This window comes from Pseudomicrostroma glucosiphilum (genome assembly GCF_003144135.1).
Source record: "Pseudomicrostroma glucosiphilum strain MCA 4718 unplaced genomic scaffold BCV69scaffold_14, whole genome shotgun sequence".
NCBI classification, from domain to species: domain Eukaryota; kingdom Fungi; phylum Basidiomycota; class Exobasidiomycetes; order Microstromatales; family Microstromataceae; genus Microstroma; species Microstroma glucosiphilum.
Genome location: NW_020289926.1, coordinates 235580 through 249822, shown reverse-complemented (window position 1 = coordinate 249822; position 14243 = coordinate 235580). Strand labels below are relative to the sequence as shown.

Sequence of the window (14243 nt, the reverse complement as noted above, 5' to 3'; positions counted from 1 at the left end):
CTCAATCAGGCAGTCACCACTTGTCTTCTTCTGACTGGAGACTGCGCTCATCGTTCCACTTTTGATGCTGCCATTACAAAGTGGTTCACATTTTCAAGCTGCCTAGCTCTGAACGTCCACCAATGCTTAACGTCCACCAGGCTCCCTCGTTCGCCTTACGACCGCACAACTCTATACCTCCTGCCCCTCTCAATCTCCAAATCCTCCAACGTCTTGGCTCCCTCACCCAGATCCTGCCTCCTGGCACTCCCGCCCAGTCCATCGCCCATGCCCGTCGGTCCTGCGCCGGACAAGAGGGCAGAGAGGACCGCCTTGCACACATTGATGGGATTGGTCGAGCCGGTGATAGAGGCAGAAAGATCTGTGATGCCCGAAGAGCGGGCGATTGCGTGCACCGCAGGGGGGACTCGCAGGCCGAATCCTGGGAGAGAAGGAAAAAGAGGAAACGTTACGGGGTTGTTGAGCTCTACCTCCATCGTTGTGCTCATTCAGCCCCTCCGTGTTCGTGCAACTCACCTGGCGGCCTTGGCCTCATGTGCACCTTTGTCGCTCCCCACTCGCCCACGACGCTCCTGTGGATGGTCCTGTTTTCGAACCTCTTGACGAAGTCCATCTTCTTGACCGCGTCCTTGTACGCCTTCTGACTAGCCGTAGAAGCATTCTCATCCTTTCCCATTCCAAATCCAACCATACCCTTGCCATTGCCAACCACCATGACGGCAGACATGGATGGGATCTTTCCTTTACCGGTCATTCGCACGACTCTGCGCATGACCAAGATGTGTCGGTGGAACTTGCGAATCTCGGCTGCTCCGAGGGGCGTTTCCTCGGCGAGAATGTTCTCCACAGCATCGCCTTCACCACCCTCGGTCGTGGCTACATCACCCTGGGCAATGTCCGAAGCAGACATGGGCGATGGACGGAAGTGCTTGGGGTTGTTGTAAATGGTCACTGTGGAGCCGTAGGGTGAATCTGCCGAGGGGGCATTGGTCAAGACTTCCCCAGAGTCGATGATGGGATGTGGGATGTGTAGGATGGACGGGAACGCAGAAAGGTCGCTGAAGTTCATCGGCTGCGATGGCTCAGATCTGGAGGAGGAACTGCCGCTCGACCTTGCGACACGACGAGGAGGGCCTGTATTGGCGGTGTTCTGTCCACCCGACTCTCCAGTGACTCCCTCTGCTAGCACCTCTGGCTGACTCTTTGTACGATTGCTGCGAGATGGCTGCCCGATGGGGGCACGCTCCGTAGGGGAAGTAGCCGACGCAGGGTCGGTAGGCTTGGATGACGAGGCAGGTGAGGAAGGTGAGGGGGAGGAAGACTCGGAAGCAGGAGGGGTAGATCGGCTGGAACCCTCGTCAGCACTGAGACGAGAGGAGGTGGTGAACCTAGCAGCGGTGGGCCGCAGAGACGATGAGGAAGCATGAGCGGAGAGACTCAGTCCCTGGAAGCATCGCCGTAGTGACGACGAGGAAGGCATAGACACCATGATGAGCGATGGTGGTGGTGGTGATGATCGATGATCGAAGGAAAGTAAAAGGTCAGACGAGCAAGTGCCTGTCTGACCATTGGGATCTTCTCATCCGCCCTTCGTCTCTCCGCCCCGCCTGCAACGCCGCGCAGCCTCGCCTCGTCTGATTTTTTGGCGCCGACGCCAAGCGGAAGAAGCGAAGCAGGGCCACTTCCGTTGGGCGATGGTAGACCAGACAGACCACCTCGGACAAGGACGGCTGATCTCGATCCCTATTGCGATACCACCACAATTACGGTCGCCTCCGCGTCACCCTCTCCCACCCGAATATGAAGGTCCTCAATGCTCGTACAGCACTCCTGTCCGACTATGAGGTCCTCTCTCTTCTGCAGGAAATGGAAGCAGACCAGCAGCAGGGCAACGAACGATCCTCCCGCATAGCAGAAGGTGACGCAGATGACGCAGAGAAGAGGCTGATGGAGAAGATGGCAAAGGTACCTCAGAACCTGCGGACGATACAATACGAGGTGAGGAAAAGCAAGCGCAGAGACAGATTGTGTCTCTATATGTGGGGCTATACCTAACATCATCCCTGCTTTCGCTTCACGCCTACGCAGATCTTATCAACTCTATCACAACCCTACCGCCCCGCCGCCCATCAACAAGCAGATCATATTCGCAGCTTTCACGTAGCTTTGAAAGCGGCAGGCTTCATCGGCGGTAGGCGAGGCTTCGATCCCCTCGATGCAGCAGCAAGCGGAGGGGAATCATCTCACCCCCCGGCTCCTGCCAGTCCAGCACAGGAGAAGAAGCGCAAGGCAACGAAGGGAGGCGGAAGAACCAAGGGCAAGAGATTCAGGAAAGACGACGAGGGCGACCCCAGCATGCGAAGTCCTTCGCCTCCGCCAGCCGCTGCACAAGAGGAGCAGCAGCGAGCCACCTACAACCCAGAGGAGAGGGGTCCAGACGAGATCTTGCCCGATCGGGCCTTGACGAAGGCGGAGAGATTGCAATTGGTCAACAATGCCCCGAGGAGCCTGGTGGAGCTGCATACACTCGTCGAAGAGCTGGGCGAACGATTCACAGAGTCTCAGATTGAAGAGCTCATGAACCTCGTAGCAACCCACATCCCCATCCCACCGACCGAAGATGAGGTTGCTGGCGGCGCAGGTCAAATGAATGAGGCAGCCTACGAAGATGAAAGTGGGGCGGCCGCCGAGGCTGGAGCTGATGAAACTGGAGCAGGCAATGGTCTCTTCATCGGCGGAGCAGAAGACGACTCTCAGTATGTCTATGACGAGCAAGGGGTCGGAGAGGGTGATGATGACGACGACTTCGTTAATGGCACGAATGGCGGAGGAGACGATCTGGCCGGAGAGGGCGGTAACGACGATGAAGAATGAGCACAAAACAGGGGGAGACTTCCCCACTTCAAGCTCGCTACGATTCCTGTAACACTAGCTTTCCATCTCTCTCCTCAACAAATACCCACAACCCCTCCAAGTGAGGATTGACAGCAAACGGCTTCAAGGACAGCGCCTGCAAGCAGCGATCTTTTAGCTTCCCTTTTAGGCTCCTTTGTGGTCGACCATTCATACGCTGCTCCCAGCGATACGCCGGTCGATCAACTATCGTACCCAGACTGTCGTCCGCTGTTCCACCGCCGGTGAAGCGGCTGCCAGGCCACACATCCTCCGCTGCCGACGCAGCACTGCCCACTTGCCGAATTCCTACCAGTGTAGAAGCATCGTGCGGCACGACAAGAGCGGATTTTGAGCCCTGTCCGACCTCTATGCGCTTGCTGTCCAGCCCAGATCTGTATCTGGAGTCGTATGAAGGCGGTGCGTCCTCTGGGTGGGCGACTCGCTCTCTGCGGCCTCGATCGAAGACAATGCGGTTCAGCGTAAAGTACAAGCGGTTGATCTGCCCTCTGTTGAGGAATCCACTTGCACCTTCCTTCCTCCACAGACCCTTCTCCATGAGGATCTGTTCCAAGAACGCGCGTGGCACGGGCCGATATGCTATGGCAGTCGAACAACGTGGATCGAACGTCGTCCGATGTGTGCGGAGGAGCTTGTAGTCTCCTGCATTCATACGGTATAGGTCATCCCACCAGAGCCACCAGAAGGCGTGCACTTTGCTCTTGCGAATCTGCGCCATGCGCTCGTAGAGGGCAGTCATTGAGCCTGGGAAGCGACTGGGCAGAGACTGGACTGCCTCGATCTGGCTTGCCTTCTCGAAAGATCTCTCTAGCTCGCTGAACGAGAGAGTACTCTGCTCGAATATGGTGTCGAGGAACGAATACGCCAGCACCTCCTCCTTGCGCTTGGCCTCATCGTAAAATTTGCGGCGGTAGCGCTGCAGAAGATCCATCATAGCGGGTCTGCGCTGATTCAATATTCCCACGTTGTGCGCAAGAAAGTCACTCACTTGTCTTGAAAGATGACAATGCTCGTCGAGTCCGAAAGCCTCGCTTGCCGGTACTGTGATCGACTCATTGATCCACGTCTCGCCCTCTGCGTCCACGCGACGACCGCGGGAGAATGTGATGCTTACATCGAAGCCTGCAGAGAAGTTGTACGACTCCCATCCTGGGAAGTCCTGCACCTTCACCTTCAGCCTCCCCTCAGTATATATGGTACGGACGTGGACATTTCTGGGAGCCTTGCGACTCGAACACGCAAGTCTTCTGTGGCCACTGCGCTCGTGTGGATGTTGAGCTGCATAGTGACACCTCACAATCTGGCCGTCGAGGGCCCTGAGGGCGATCCTGACCATGCGTCGTGTCTTGACCTCTGCGCTGCGATTCTGTCGTAAGAATTCCTCAAGCTCGGCAAGCTGTGTGAGTTGTACACTCTTATGGCTGGCTTGGTCGTATTGCATCACGAGCGTTGGCGGGAATAGAATCAAGAACGTCTTGCCAAACCAAGTGGTCCCGCCTTGTGGGAAGGGCGCCTGCGGTGGGCGATAGTAGCTATCCGGCCCAGCAAATTGTATCTGGATCGCGTCCATTGCCAATCGGAGTGCCTTCCCCTCTCGACCTCTCAGCCTCTCCAGCTGCCTGCGATACTCTTTTATACCGATGTCCGTGACGATCTTGAGGTTCTCAACGTGCCTCTCTGCCGCCGTGCCCTGGAAGAAGAGTAAGGAGGGGGGCCACTTCGCGCTGCGAGAAAAAGTGACAGTGCTGCCCACTGGCATGCGGTAATCTTCGCCCGTCAAGAGGAGGGTGGACAAAGTCTCCTGCCATACTCTGCGCTTAATGTGCTTCTCCAGATCGACGGCCGGGTTGTGAATATCGATTGAGAAGTCCAGACGGCTGCAGCACCTCTTGAGCCAATGCGCTGTGATATCCAGCTTAATGAACGTAAAGTAGAAATTAGTGCCGTAGGAAAAGATTTGGATGGTGTAGATAATGCCGGTGTGCAGAACACCTTCCCCTTCGACCTTTGTCGCGACCAAGAGCCCAACGACGGCGGTCAGGACGTATGCGATGCGGGAGCATAGCTCTGAGCGGTTCGAAGAGGCATCGACAAAGGGGCGCGTCGCAAGGTGCAAGCCAAGGAGGACGACTTGAAGGCCAATCAGCAACGCTTGCTCAATGACCAACATCTTCTGCGCATCAACGTGTCTCCAGAGGCAATTCTGCGAGGTGACCACGGCGACGATCATTGTCGTCGTCAACTTGAAGAAGATAAGGTAGAGTGGTTTATATGTCGCGTGTGCGGAGCGGAAGGCGCTGTAGAGGTAGAGGAGCGGGGACTTGTCGTTGTCCAGCAGCCGCTTGTACGTCGCGTCGACTTCGCTGTGGTCGCGCTTGATCCCTAGCTCGTCGTATGTGCTGACTGTGGGAGCCATGCTCCGTATCACCCTGCGCAGATGCAGAGGCCAGAGGACCGTGTAGATTATCAGGACCGCGCTGGAGAGGGGGAGAATGATCCATGCCCAATTGAAGTCGTCTTCGCGCATCGTCGTTGTATAGCAGAAGTCCGAACGAAGGATCGACGAATCGGACGCGGACGCAGCGACTCCAGTCCCAAGATCGGTCGGCCAGAATGCCGAGCCCCACACGAGTCCATCGATGCAGAGCTTTGATAGGGGCAGGTAAAATGCCATGAGCAGGAACGTCACCAAGACATTGGCGACCTTGCTCCGCCTCTTTGGTGAACGGAAGATGTCAGGCTGCCCTTCGAAGCCCTGCACATCTCTATTAAAATTGTACGAAGATGTCATCTTGAGATACCATACTAGCGCAAGGACGACCAATGCGATCCATGCGATCCAGAAGACGATGGCGAGCCCGAAGACAGAGACAAAGTCCAGCGCGAGCAGGGACGGAATCGTGACTGTCAAGAGGCGCTTGACGGCCGACATGTCCGCCTGCCCGCTCGCCTCGACGAAATTTAGATTGTTGCGCATGATCTGTGCAAAGTCTATGAAGAGGGACAGATTGATGAGCGACACGACCGTTGTGCTCCCTTCGACTCCGATGATCAGGTCGATAATGGTGGAGAGGATGGTCTGAACGCCAGGTAGAGCGGCAAGGATGCCTCCTGGCGGCTTGCGCGGCCCGACGGCGTTGGACTTGAGCTCGCGGAGAGTAGCCGTCTGCAGGAGCATCAGCGGTGGGAAGACGACTGGATCACTGCATGCAGGTGAAGTATCGCTGGTCAGACAGGAGCTGGCGGAGCTGATTTTAGACGTCTTGATGTTCCTGTTGGCGGGAGATGACAGCGTCCGGTCATCGTCGTCAACGGCCTCCTCTTCTTCTCCGACAAGCGCCTGAAAGCCTTTCCTGCGGACTAGGGACCTCCTCGAGCTCACAGCAGACCCTGCACCCCCTGTTTCTTCCTTGATCGCGATCTTCAGCTGTCTTCCGCCAATATGCAATTTCGACCGCTTCCTCGCCTTGCATTTGTCTCCACCCTGGATCTCATCGAGGCCGAAGAGCTCATGCTCCTCTGCGGAGCATGTCGTATCGGGCAAGCTGAAGCGGGAAGCTGGGAAGCGGTGGGGATCGTTCAGAACATTGTCCAGTGCTGGAAGGTGGAGAGGCAAAGCCGAAGCAGAGAACACTTGGGAAGCTGGGAGGGGCTTGCGCTGAAGTGCTGAGGAGGTCGGAGAGGCGGACATAGTGTGCGGTGTGAGGCGTTGCAGGACGGGCACTGTGTGCTACCTGCAAAGGTACCACAGTAGGCAAGCAATGGTGATGAAGAAACATACAGGGAATCATGGCGAACGCAGCCACAGTGCTCACATCCATCGCATTGCACATGCCCCTGAGATCCGGAGGGTTGCGTAAGCTCGGGCCCTCGATGATAGTCAAGACCGTTGCGGGCAGCTCGGGCCTCCGATGTAGTACTCTTGGGCCTCACATTCGGACACATCGATGGACGTGACGTCGACGGCAGTTGCAAAGTCTAAGGGTACTCCAGTGAAATGCAAAGAACATGGATTTCGGAGGGGTCAGCTCGTGGAAGGGATGTACAGCGAGGACAGAATGGCAAGGACAGAGGGTCCAAACAAGAGCGCCAAAGGCCCGACCCGCATGTTTAGCCAGAAAATTGCAATTTTCGGTCGATCAGCTGGGCTCGGGCCCTTAGAGAAAACAAGGGAGACAGCCGCGGAGGAGCAGCACATGTTGGGCATGACTGAGAGGCTAAAGACAGCAAGACAAATTAGCGGCGGCGACGACGACGCAGCGTTGGCGTAAGAAGTCGGAGACGTTGCAGCGAGCGGACTCTTCGAGCAGGCACGAGACTGCCTCTTCGACGACGGCGGCGAGACTCCGCTAGCGCTTGATAATTGATCAAGCCCATGCCACGAATTCGATGTTGAGGATCACAATTCTGCAATGAGCTTTCGCACAGCCGATAGTAAGCCGTGATGGGACAGACTAGATTCTCCAGCTGACGCTCCAATCGAGCCAACTTGCGGCGAAGACTTGCTGGATCCGCCGGATCAAGTACGCCGAAGAAATTACCCCAGCTCACTACAGTACCGTCCTCTTGTAGCGAGATGCTGCACTTCGGACTGGCAGAGACCATGGGCTGTCGTTGAGAATGTGCGGGAGGTGCCTCGGGGCTCTCCATTGGTTCAGTCGTTTCTGATGCAGACTGGTGATCGTCATGTACGGGAGGTGCCTCGGAACTTTCAACTTGTGTAGTCGTAGTTAGTGCAGACGGGCGCTGCAAGTCTACGAGAGGCTCCTCCGGGCTCTCGACGGATGTATCCGGGGTTACTGCGGGCTGGCGCTGAGTGTGTACGCAAGGCGCCTTGAAGATTTGCGCTTGTGGACTTGCGACTACATCATGCTGATACTGAGCACCTCTCAGAGGCTCTTCGGTACTCTGGTCGGGTGCGTCTGCAGCTGTTGCGGACTGATCTTGACCGTCTACGAGGGGCTCCTCGGCGCATTCGACTTTTGGAACAGCGTCCGACGGGACTCGGGCGGCGCTAAAGCTTGCTTCAGGCGGATTGCATGTTCGAGATCTGGGAGGAAGCCTACATTCATCAGGCTCAGAAGTGGAGTGCCTGAACGCTCGAGACCTCAGAAAGGGTAGCGGCCTCAATTGACGAGCTTGGGAGAGACGTAGTAGGCGAGCTGCCCGGATTCCGACGCGTCGTGACGGGGCGACCGACGCAGAGCCTGACCTCGCCACGACAGACTTACTTGCTTTGACTTTGTACGTTCGCTTGCGCTGTGGCTCTTCCTCAGGGAGGGCAGAGTCGAGGTCAGGCAGCTGTATTCGCAAGGAGCCGGCAAGGTGGGCGTGCCTCTCCGAGATTCGTGATGTGCCGCTTCGGACCGTGCTGGATGTGTTGCTAGTTCGCCTCGAGGCCCATGATCGACGGGATGCTCGGTGAGGAACAGCCTTGCCTGCTCCCCTCACTGCGTCAGGCGAAGGCCTCCGGTGCCAATGAGTAGTGATCAAGACTCCGTCTCTGACGAAGAAGTGTGCAGGCATGGTGATACCATGGCGGCTAAACAATGCGCGCCAGGCACTGGTGGTGGGAGGGGTGACACCCCACTTGGCAGGATGGGTCGGGACAGGGCTCCATGTCGTGACCCCTTTGGCTCGCTGTGTTTTCAAGTGATCCTCTTGCAATCGTTCGTATAGCGAGCGCAAGCAAGTGTTGTGGAAGTCAGGCACTGCAGAAGTTGCATAGGCACTTAGTAAGCTGAGGTCACGTTTTGCGAAGCGTTCACACTCACCACGTCGATTCGCATTGCAGCTCAAGTGCTTTGCAAAACAGCCTGCGCAGCTCTTGCCGCGAGATAGAATAGCACAGGGCAAGCCTTTGTCAAGACAAGTCCAGCACTTGTCCCTATATTCTTCTCCTGTCAGCAGCAGAATTGGGTCTGAAGAAGTTCGAGGGAGCTTGTCAACGTCGAACTTGCATTTCTCTCGTATGCACTTCGGGATCTCAGCTGTGCTATCTACTGCCTGGCGTTCAGGAACAGCACGGGAAGAGGCACTTGGCCTGCTTCGCTTCTTTGGCCTTGCTGGCGTCCTTTCGTAGTCCGAGTCATCAGTCAGACGATACTCGCTACCTTCACTGGGCTCGTAGATCGACAAGTCAGCATAGATGTCGTCATCGTCCATGGTGATGATACTGAAGGGTCACTTGCATGGGGAAGATTGGGGTGAAGGCTGGAGAGAAGGAGCGAGATGTGATTGGATGATTTGGGAAGGGAGAGGGAACCTCCCTTGTAGCATGACTAGTTTACATATGCGATCTATTGCCCTGACGAATCATCGACCCTCAGCATGTGATGTGTCCTTTTTCTCTTGAAGTTCGGTGCATCACATTCCCTACAGGATAATCAGAAGAAGACTTCAGGCACTTTCGTTCTCCGCAGCTGATCACTTGGAGTCGTCACCAGGCACGCATGCCTCAGACTATGCTGCTGCCCTTTCGACTACGATGCTGCTCCCTCGTCATTTACCCCCGCTTTTGCTCTCAAGCAATTTGACTTGTGCCTTCGTTCGCTATTCCCACGCGTGATCGGAGATACACGGATGTGTGCCTGGCAATGCGTATCACGAGCATGCGCGTGTTCTTACGTCCGTTTGCTATCGCGAGTGGTAGCGGGAAGATATAGTTTTTCGGTGTGACGAGGTTGCAAATCGCAACAAGACCTCAAGCGGAGGAGTGCGTCGTCGTCGTCAGGGACGAAGGCGTTGCAGATCCCGGCAGCACGCCATTTCTCCACTGATCAATTCCCGCCGCTCCATCCATTGTCGCCTGCGCCGCAATCGGCAAAGTAGTCCCGGCATTCAGGTGGGACATTCTCGTTTCGGAAGATGGAAAGTTGCCAATCGAGGGTGAGCGCGGTAAAGAATTCGTCGCGAGGTAGGCTGCTCGCAGGTCGGGCAGGGAGGGAGTCGGCACGGGTGCCATACCCATCCTCGACGGTACAGAGGTCATCGTGGGTGGAAGGAACGGCATTGCTGCCATGCTTGCGCTCGCGGCGAGAAAGGCACTTTGACGATGAAAGTTCGTTTCTGCCTGAAGCTGTTTGATCAGCGCAGCTTGCTGGGCGATAATGGCGGCTTGCGGGTGCGAGGCCCCAAGCGGGGCGTCGTCGTCCGATGATTCGCTGGCTGATCGTCGGTCGCTAGCGCGAAGTGTGCCTTTGTGCAGCTGCTGGAAGGTCGACAGTGCCAACATACTATGGCGCTGGCCGAGCGGTCGATCTTCCTCTGAATCTACAGCGTTGCCTTGCTCGTCGCTCTTCCTGTTTTCGACGCAAGACGACGACGCATGTGACGGAGCTTTCTTGACCGGCCATTTGGAGCGCAGCTGAGCGAGCGGGACCTCTTCGTCCGAAGATGAGGCGTCTCCACGCTGAGGCACGGCATTGCTCGACACTGTCCTTCTTTTGATGACGGACAAGGGGACTTCATCGTCGCTACTGTCCGCCGACTCAGCCGTCTTATTGATTTGTCCAGTTGACGATCTTCTGCTCATCTGTAAGAGACGTAGACTCGAGTCATTGGGCCCAAGGAGTCGGGCCGACGAAGACTCCCGTAGTACCCTTTTTGGCTTGCCAGCCTCAGACTCTGAGTCAGACTCATCCGATGACCCGGAAGACGCCGGATGCCACGCACTAACACCCCGGCCGGCAGCCGAGCGTAGCTGAGGGGGGCTTGAAAGACCAATCTCGATCCTCGGAGGCTGTGTGATAGCCGGAGGTTCCGGTGCTTGCTCCTGTCCGATACCGCCGGGTTGCAGAGTGTCATCGGCATCTAGGTCGGGCTCTGGTGCCGAAGACTCGATCGCTTTGGGCTCCTGCGCACGTTCCGAGCTCACGGCAGCTTCCGCCTCAGTAGCCATCTCCGGTACAAATTGGCAAGCTTCCTTGCCGCTCACCCCAAGCTGATCATCACCACCAAATTTGTTTCGACGACCGAAGATCTTGCGCTTTCTCTGCCTTTTCGCCTCTTTCTCCTGCTGGAGGAGAGCTGCTGCTGCCCGGACGGCTGCCATCTCTTCCTCTTCCTCCGCATCCTTGATCCGGCGCTCTGCCATCTCCCTCTCCCAGTTGGCATCGACGCCTAGAGCAGCTCGCATCCTCTCTCTTGTATCGTTGAAGCCGAATGGGTTGTCTCTGAAAGACTGGCCTGCCGAGCTGGGCGCAATGGAGGCAGTATCGCCATCCTTCTGCGAAATAGAGTCGCCGAGGTCCCGCTGACCATAGTACCTGGTGACAGCCTTCTTCTCTTCTTGCCGCTCCTGAGCCACATCGAGTAAGCTCTTACCGAAGAGTTTCCCAGCGGGCTTGCTTTGTTCATCAACGAACAGCTCTTCCTCTCTGTTTTCGAAGTCCGTATTATCGCTAGCCGAGTCTTCCGATAGAGATGCGTCTTCCAGAGGTGAATCTTCGGGTACACCTGCCTCCTCGTAGGTCTGCCCAGCGGCATCAGCCTCGGCACGCTTCTCGCGACGTAGTGCTCGTGCGCGCTTCCGTTTCTGTCTGGCCTTTGCCTCTTTGCGTGTCAACTTAGGTTTGACCGGGGGTCCCTGTTCAGACGAGCTCAGCTGGTCTGAGTCCACCTCTTCGGAACGTTGCAAGGGCCGAGGCGCCGAAGAGAGCTCCCAACCCCAGCCCTCTTTCTCCTCCTCATTGTGCACAAGCCCATTGCGGAAGAGGGCGGTAGATGCCATATTACTTCGTCTTCCGATACCTGGAGGCGCTAAGATGGGGACCACAGTAGCAGCCACTGTCGTTCCATCGCTGAGTCTCGTTCGTGGCATCTGAACGGTGTGCTCAAGCGGTTCAGGTGTGACGAGGATTTGTGGCAGCCATGCGTCTACGCCTTTCGGCTTGAGCGGGCCCTTCTGCGGAGGTGAGATGTAATCGTCATCGACATCAGGTTCTTGATTCGTCACAGCATCGTAGCGCTCTTCCTCTTTGAAAGCCATCAGCTCTGGTGTAGAATACAGGCCGAGCTCATCAGAGCGCCCTTCCTGATGACTTTGCTCCGTTGATGTGAGTTCTCTCAGTGTTTGATCGCCGTTGCCAGGTTCACCTTGCTCATCGGTGATGTCACGCCGAACTTTGCCTTTCTTGGGATTCCACTTTGATGAACTCAGGTCCGGCTCTCTTCGACGTCCGCTAACACGCTCCTCTAGCTGGTCATGCGGTGGTGTGCTCATCGCCGCACTGCTGAAGAGACCTGTCACAGGGCGGAGTGCCCGTCTGAGCCGACCGGGCGACCGGTCCGCCGGCCAAACGTCAGATGCAGCTGCCGCGGGGCCTCTGTCAGTGCCACCGACAGGTCGATCGGTGCGGTAAGAGCCCCTCGTTCGAGCCCTGTCCGTCTTCACTTCTTCTTCACTGCTAGGTGGAGGCACAAAGATGCCGTAGCTATCCGGGAAGTGACTTTGCCTGGCCAATGCCTGTAGCTCTCTTGTCGAGAGGCCCTGCTCTGGTGACATTGACCCTCTTCTCTGATCATCGAGGCCCGACAGGGGTTCCACAGGAGCAGAAAGTTGCAGTGGAGGCATGGGTGGAGACAGACTTTCCAGTGCCCCGAACGTCGGGCTCCGGTGAAACCGTCGATACGATCCGGGGTAAGGGCTCTCGGCGAGTGCAAGAGCAGTGTACAGATCGCCTTGAAGAGCAACTACATTTCCAAAATCAGCAGTGTTGTGGGCTGGTCTTGTCAATGAGTCGACCTCCGGCTGCTTGAGAGCGTTCGATAGCCCGGATCGCTGTGAGGCTAAAGGGATCGAAGAATCAAAGCCGAGTTCAGGGAGGACTACGGGGGCTCCTACAAAGGAGAGGCGTCTCTCAGGCGAGAACGAGCCTACGCCAGCCATGCTGTCGCCTCGCAATAGATCGGAACCTTGTGGACGCTTAATGCTTGGCTGCTGCAACATCAGATCGGCTTGCGTGTCCGCGAGTTGCATCCTTATACCGTCGGAAGCTGAGAGCGGGGAGAGGTGAGGGGCGGCAATGTCCAAAGCCTCGTCATCTCGCTGATCATCGTTTTGTCCTTCTCGATAGGCCTTGATTCTGGCAAGCAATCTCAGATCATAGCCCCGGGAACGCGATCCTTCCGCGAGGACACTTGCGTCTGATTGTGACCTTCTGAACCTAGGTTGTGTACCGCTGAAAGTTCGCTCAGTGGACGGCACGGAGGGGCCAACGCTTGCACTGCGCTGGTGACTCGTGGCTTGCTCACCGGCTTCGAGTGAAGCTGGCGTGGACTCATCGGGTGTCGCCTGCCTTTTCGAATGTTCGTGTAGCTCCGCAAGACTCTTGAGGGCATCCTCACTGAGAAATCTGTCAACTCCCCAGCCTACGCTAAAGCCTACTCCAGAGACAGGAGCGCTGTGTGAAACCTTGAGCCTCTCCGAGCTCTCTCCTGGCAGCTTGATGCCTAGGAAGTCAACGCTTGAAGGTCTTCGATTGGTCTGGATTTCCTGGATGCGCTTAGTAGATCGACGGAGAGGGATGTCAGGCTCGCCAAGAGGAGTAGCGAAGCTTGCCTCTCCTCCTCCTGGCTCTCCCTCGTCTTGATCAACTTCAAAGCCATCCCTCCAAGGCTTGAAGAGAACACTCTGGCAGGCTAGCTTAGGCTCTGGAAGAGGCGATGGTCCGAGTCCAGGGCACGCGAGGTCATCCTCTTCCCGCGCTTCCTGTTCGGCTCTGAGCGCTTCTGCTTTGTGCAAGATTTGCTCATTGTCAGCCTCGATGAGGGCGGCGGCTAACTGCATACGAGCATTCTGCCGGCGAGTCGGTTTGTGATGAAATCGAGGCTTCCGTTCTGCATTGTCTTGAGGATACGAGAGCTGATGAGCACTGCTACTTCCCACCATTCTCGTGCCATTTGCGGCGACATGAGTCCGAGCCGAGCCAGACTCGATACCGTCAGCGTGAGAGAGGTGAGAGGCCGAGGTGGAAGCTCTCATGCTGAGATCTGAGATGGAAGCGTGTGCGGAGGCACCATCCACCTGTCTGTGCAAATAGCACTTCGCTCAAGCAAGCAGAGTAAAGGAGATCTGAATGAGATTGGAGGCGATCGGTGAAGAAGAAGGTCTTGCGCCTCTTGCTAAGTCTACAGCGTCTCCGGAAATGCTGGTGAAAGGCAAGAGGAGCTACGTAGGGGCAAGAGGTGGGGAGTGGAGAAGGTTCGAAGGCAAGATCTTACCGCCCATCTTGCATCTCATAGGGACAACTTCGCCAAGGAGAGGCAGGACCCAATGGGTGGGTCCCCCTCTCGGACCCTGTCGAGCAAGCAAGGGGGAAGCTGTTGGC

General features: G+C 56.6%; 5 protein-coding genes across 5 annotated transcripts; 1 reads left to right on the top strand and 4 right to left on the bottom strand.

The window, feature by feature from the left end:
• Positions 1 to 14: 14 nt before the first annotated feature.
• BCV69DRAFT_284765 (hypothetical protein) lies at positions 15 to 1540 on the bottom strand. The gene is made up of 2 exons (XM_025493163.1): positions 517 to 1540; positions 15 to 421 (listed from the first exon to the last, which is right to left on the bottom strand). The coding sequence occupies exons 1-2, from the start codon at positions 1487 to 1489 to the stop codon at positions 156 to 158; spliced, it is 1239 nt and encodes a 412-aa protein (XP_025345942.1). The 5' UTR covers positions 1490 to 1540; the 3' UTR covers positions 15 to 155.
• A 260-nt stretch (positions 1541 to 1800) lies between these two features.
• On the top strand, positions 1801 to 2616 carry BCV69DRAFT_233772 (hypothetical protein; the record flags this gene model as incomplete). Its single annotated transcript, XM_025489871.1, has 3 exons — positions 1801 to 1998; positions 2089 to 2191; positions 2438 to 2616. Coding segments are annotated over 3 exons (480 nt in total), but the record flags the coding sequence as incomplete, so codon positions are not given.
• A 295-nt stretch (positions 2617 to 2911) lies between these two features.
• BCV69DRAFT_300936 (hypothetical protein) lies at positions 2912 to 6604 on the bottom strand (the record flags this gene model as incomplete). The annotated part of the gene is made up of 1 exon (XM_025494506.1): positions 2912 to 6604. The coding sequence occupies one exon, from the start codon at positions 6602 to 6604 to the stop codon at positions 2912 to 2914; it is 3693 nt and encodes a 1230-aa protein (XP_025345940.1).
• Positions 6605 to 6876: 272 nt separating this feature from the next.
• BCV69DRAFT_62686 (hypothetical protein) lies at positions 6877 to 9360 on the bottom strand. Its single transcript, XM_025495411.1, has 2 exons — positions 8688 to 9360; positions 6877 to 8624 (listed from the first exon to the last, which is right to left on the bottom strand). The coding sequence occupies exons 1-2, from the start codon at positions 9076 to 9078 to the stop codon at positions 7150 to 7152; spliced, it is 1866 nt and encodes a 621-aa protein (XP_025345939.1). The 5' UTR covers positions 9079 to 9360; the 3' UTR covers positions 6877 to 7149.
• BCV69DRAFT_62674 (hypothetical protein) lies at positions 9348 to 14242 on the bottom strand. The gene has a single exon (XM_025495409.1). It carries the CDS (start codon positions 13895 to 13897, stop codon positions 9617 to 9619), a length of 4281 nt encoding a protein of 1426 aa, XP_025345938.1. The 5' UTR covers positions 13898 to 14242; the 3' UTR covers positions 9348 to 9616.
• Between the last annotated feature and the right edge of the window lies 1 nt (position 14243).

Bases quoted from the DNA above. Each gene is read 5' to 3' on its own strand.
- BCV69DRAFT_62686 (XM_025495411.1), bottom strand. From the start codon at position 9,078: ATGGACGATGACGACATCTATGCTGACTTGTCGATCTACGAGCCCAGT. The intron at 8,625-8,687 runs GTGAGTGTGAAC...CAACTTCTGCAG, and splicing joins CTGCAATGCGAATCGACGTG to TGCCTGACTTCCACAACACT.
- BCV69DRAFT_62674 (XM_025495409.1), bottom strand. From the start codon at position 13,897: ATGAGAGCTTCCACCTCGGCCTCTCACCTCTCTCACGCTGACGGTATC.
- BCV69DRAFT_284765 (XM_025493163.1), bottom strand. From the start codon at position 1,489: ATGGTGTCTATGCCTTCCTCGTCGTCACTACGGCGATGCTTCCAGGGA. The intron at 422-516 runs GTGAGTTGCACG...CTTCTCTCCCAG, and splicing joins CATGAGGCCAAGGCCGCCAG to GATTCGGCCTGCGAGTCCCC.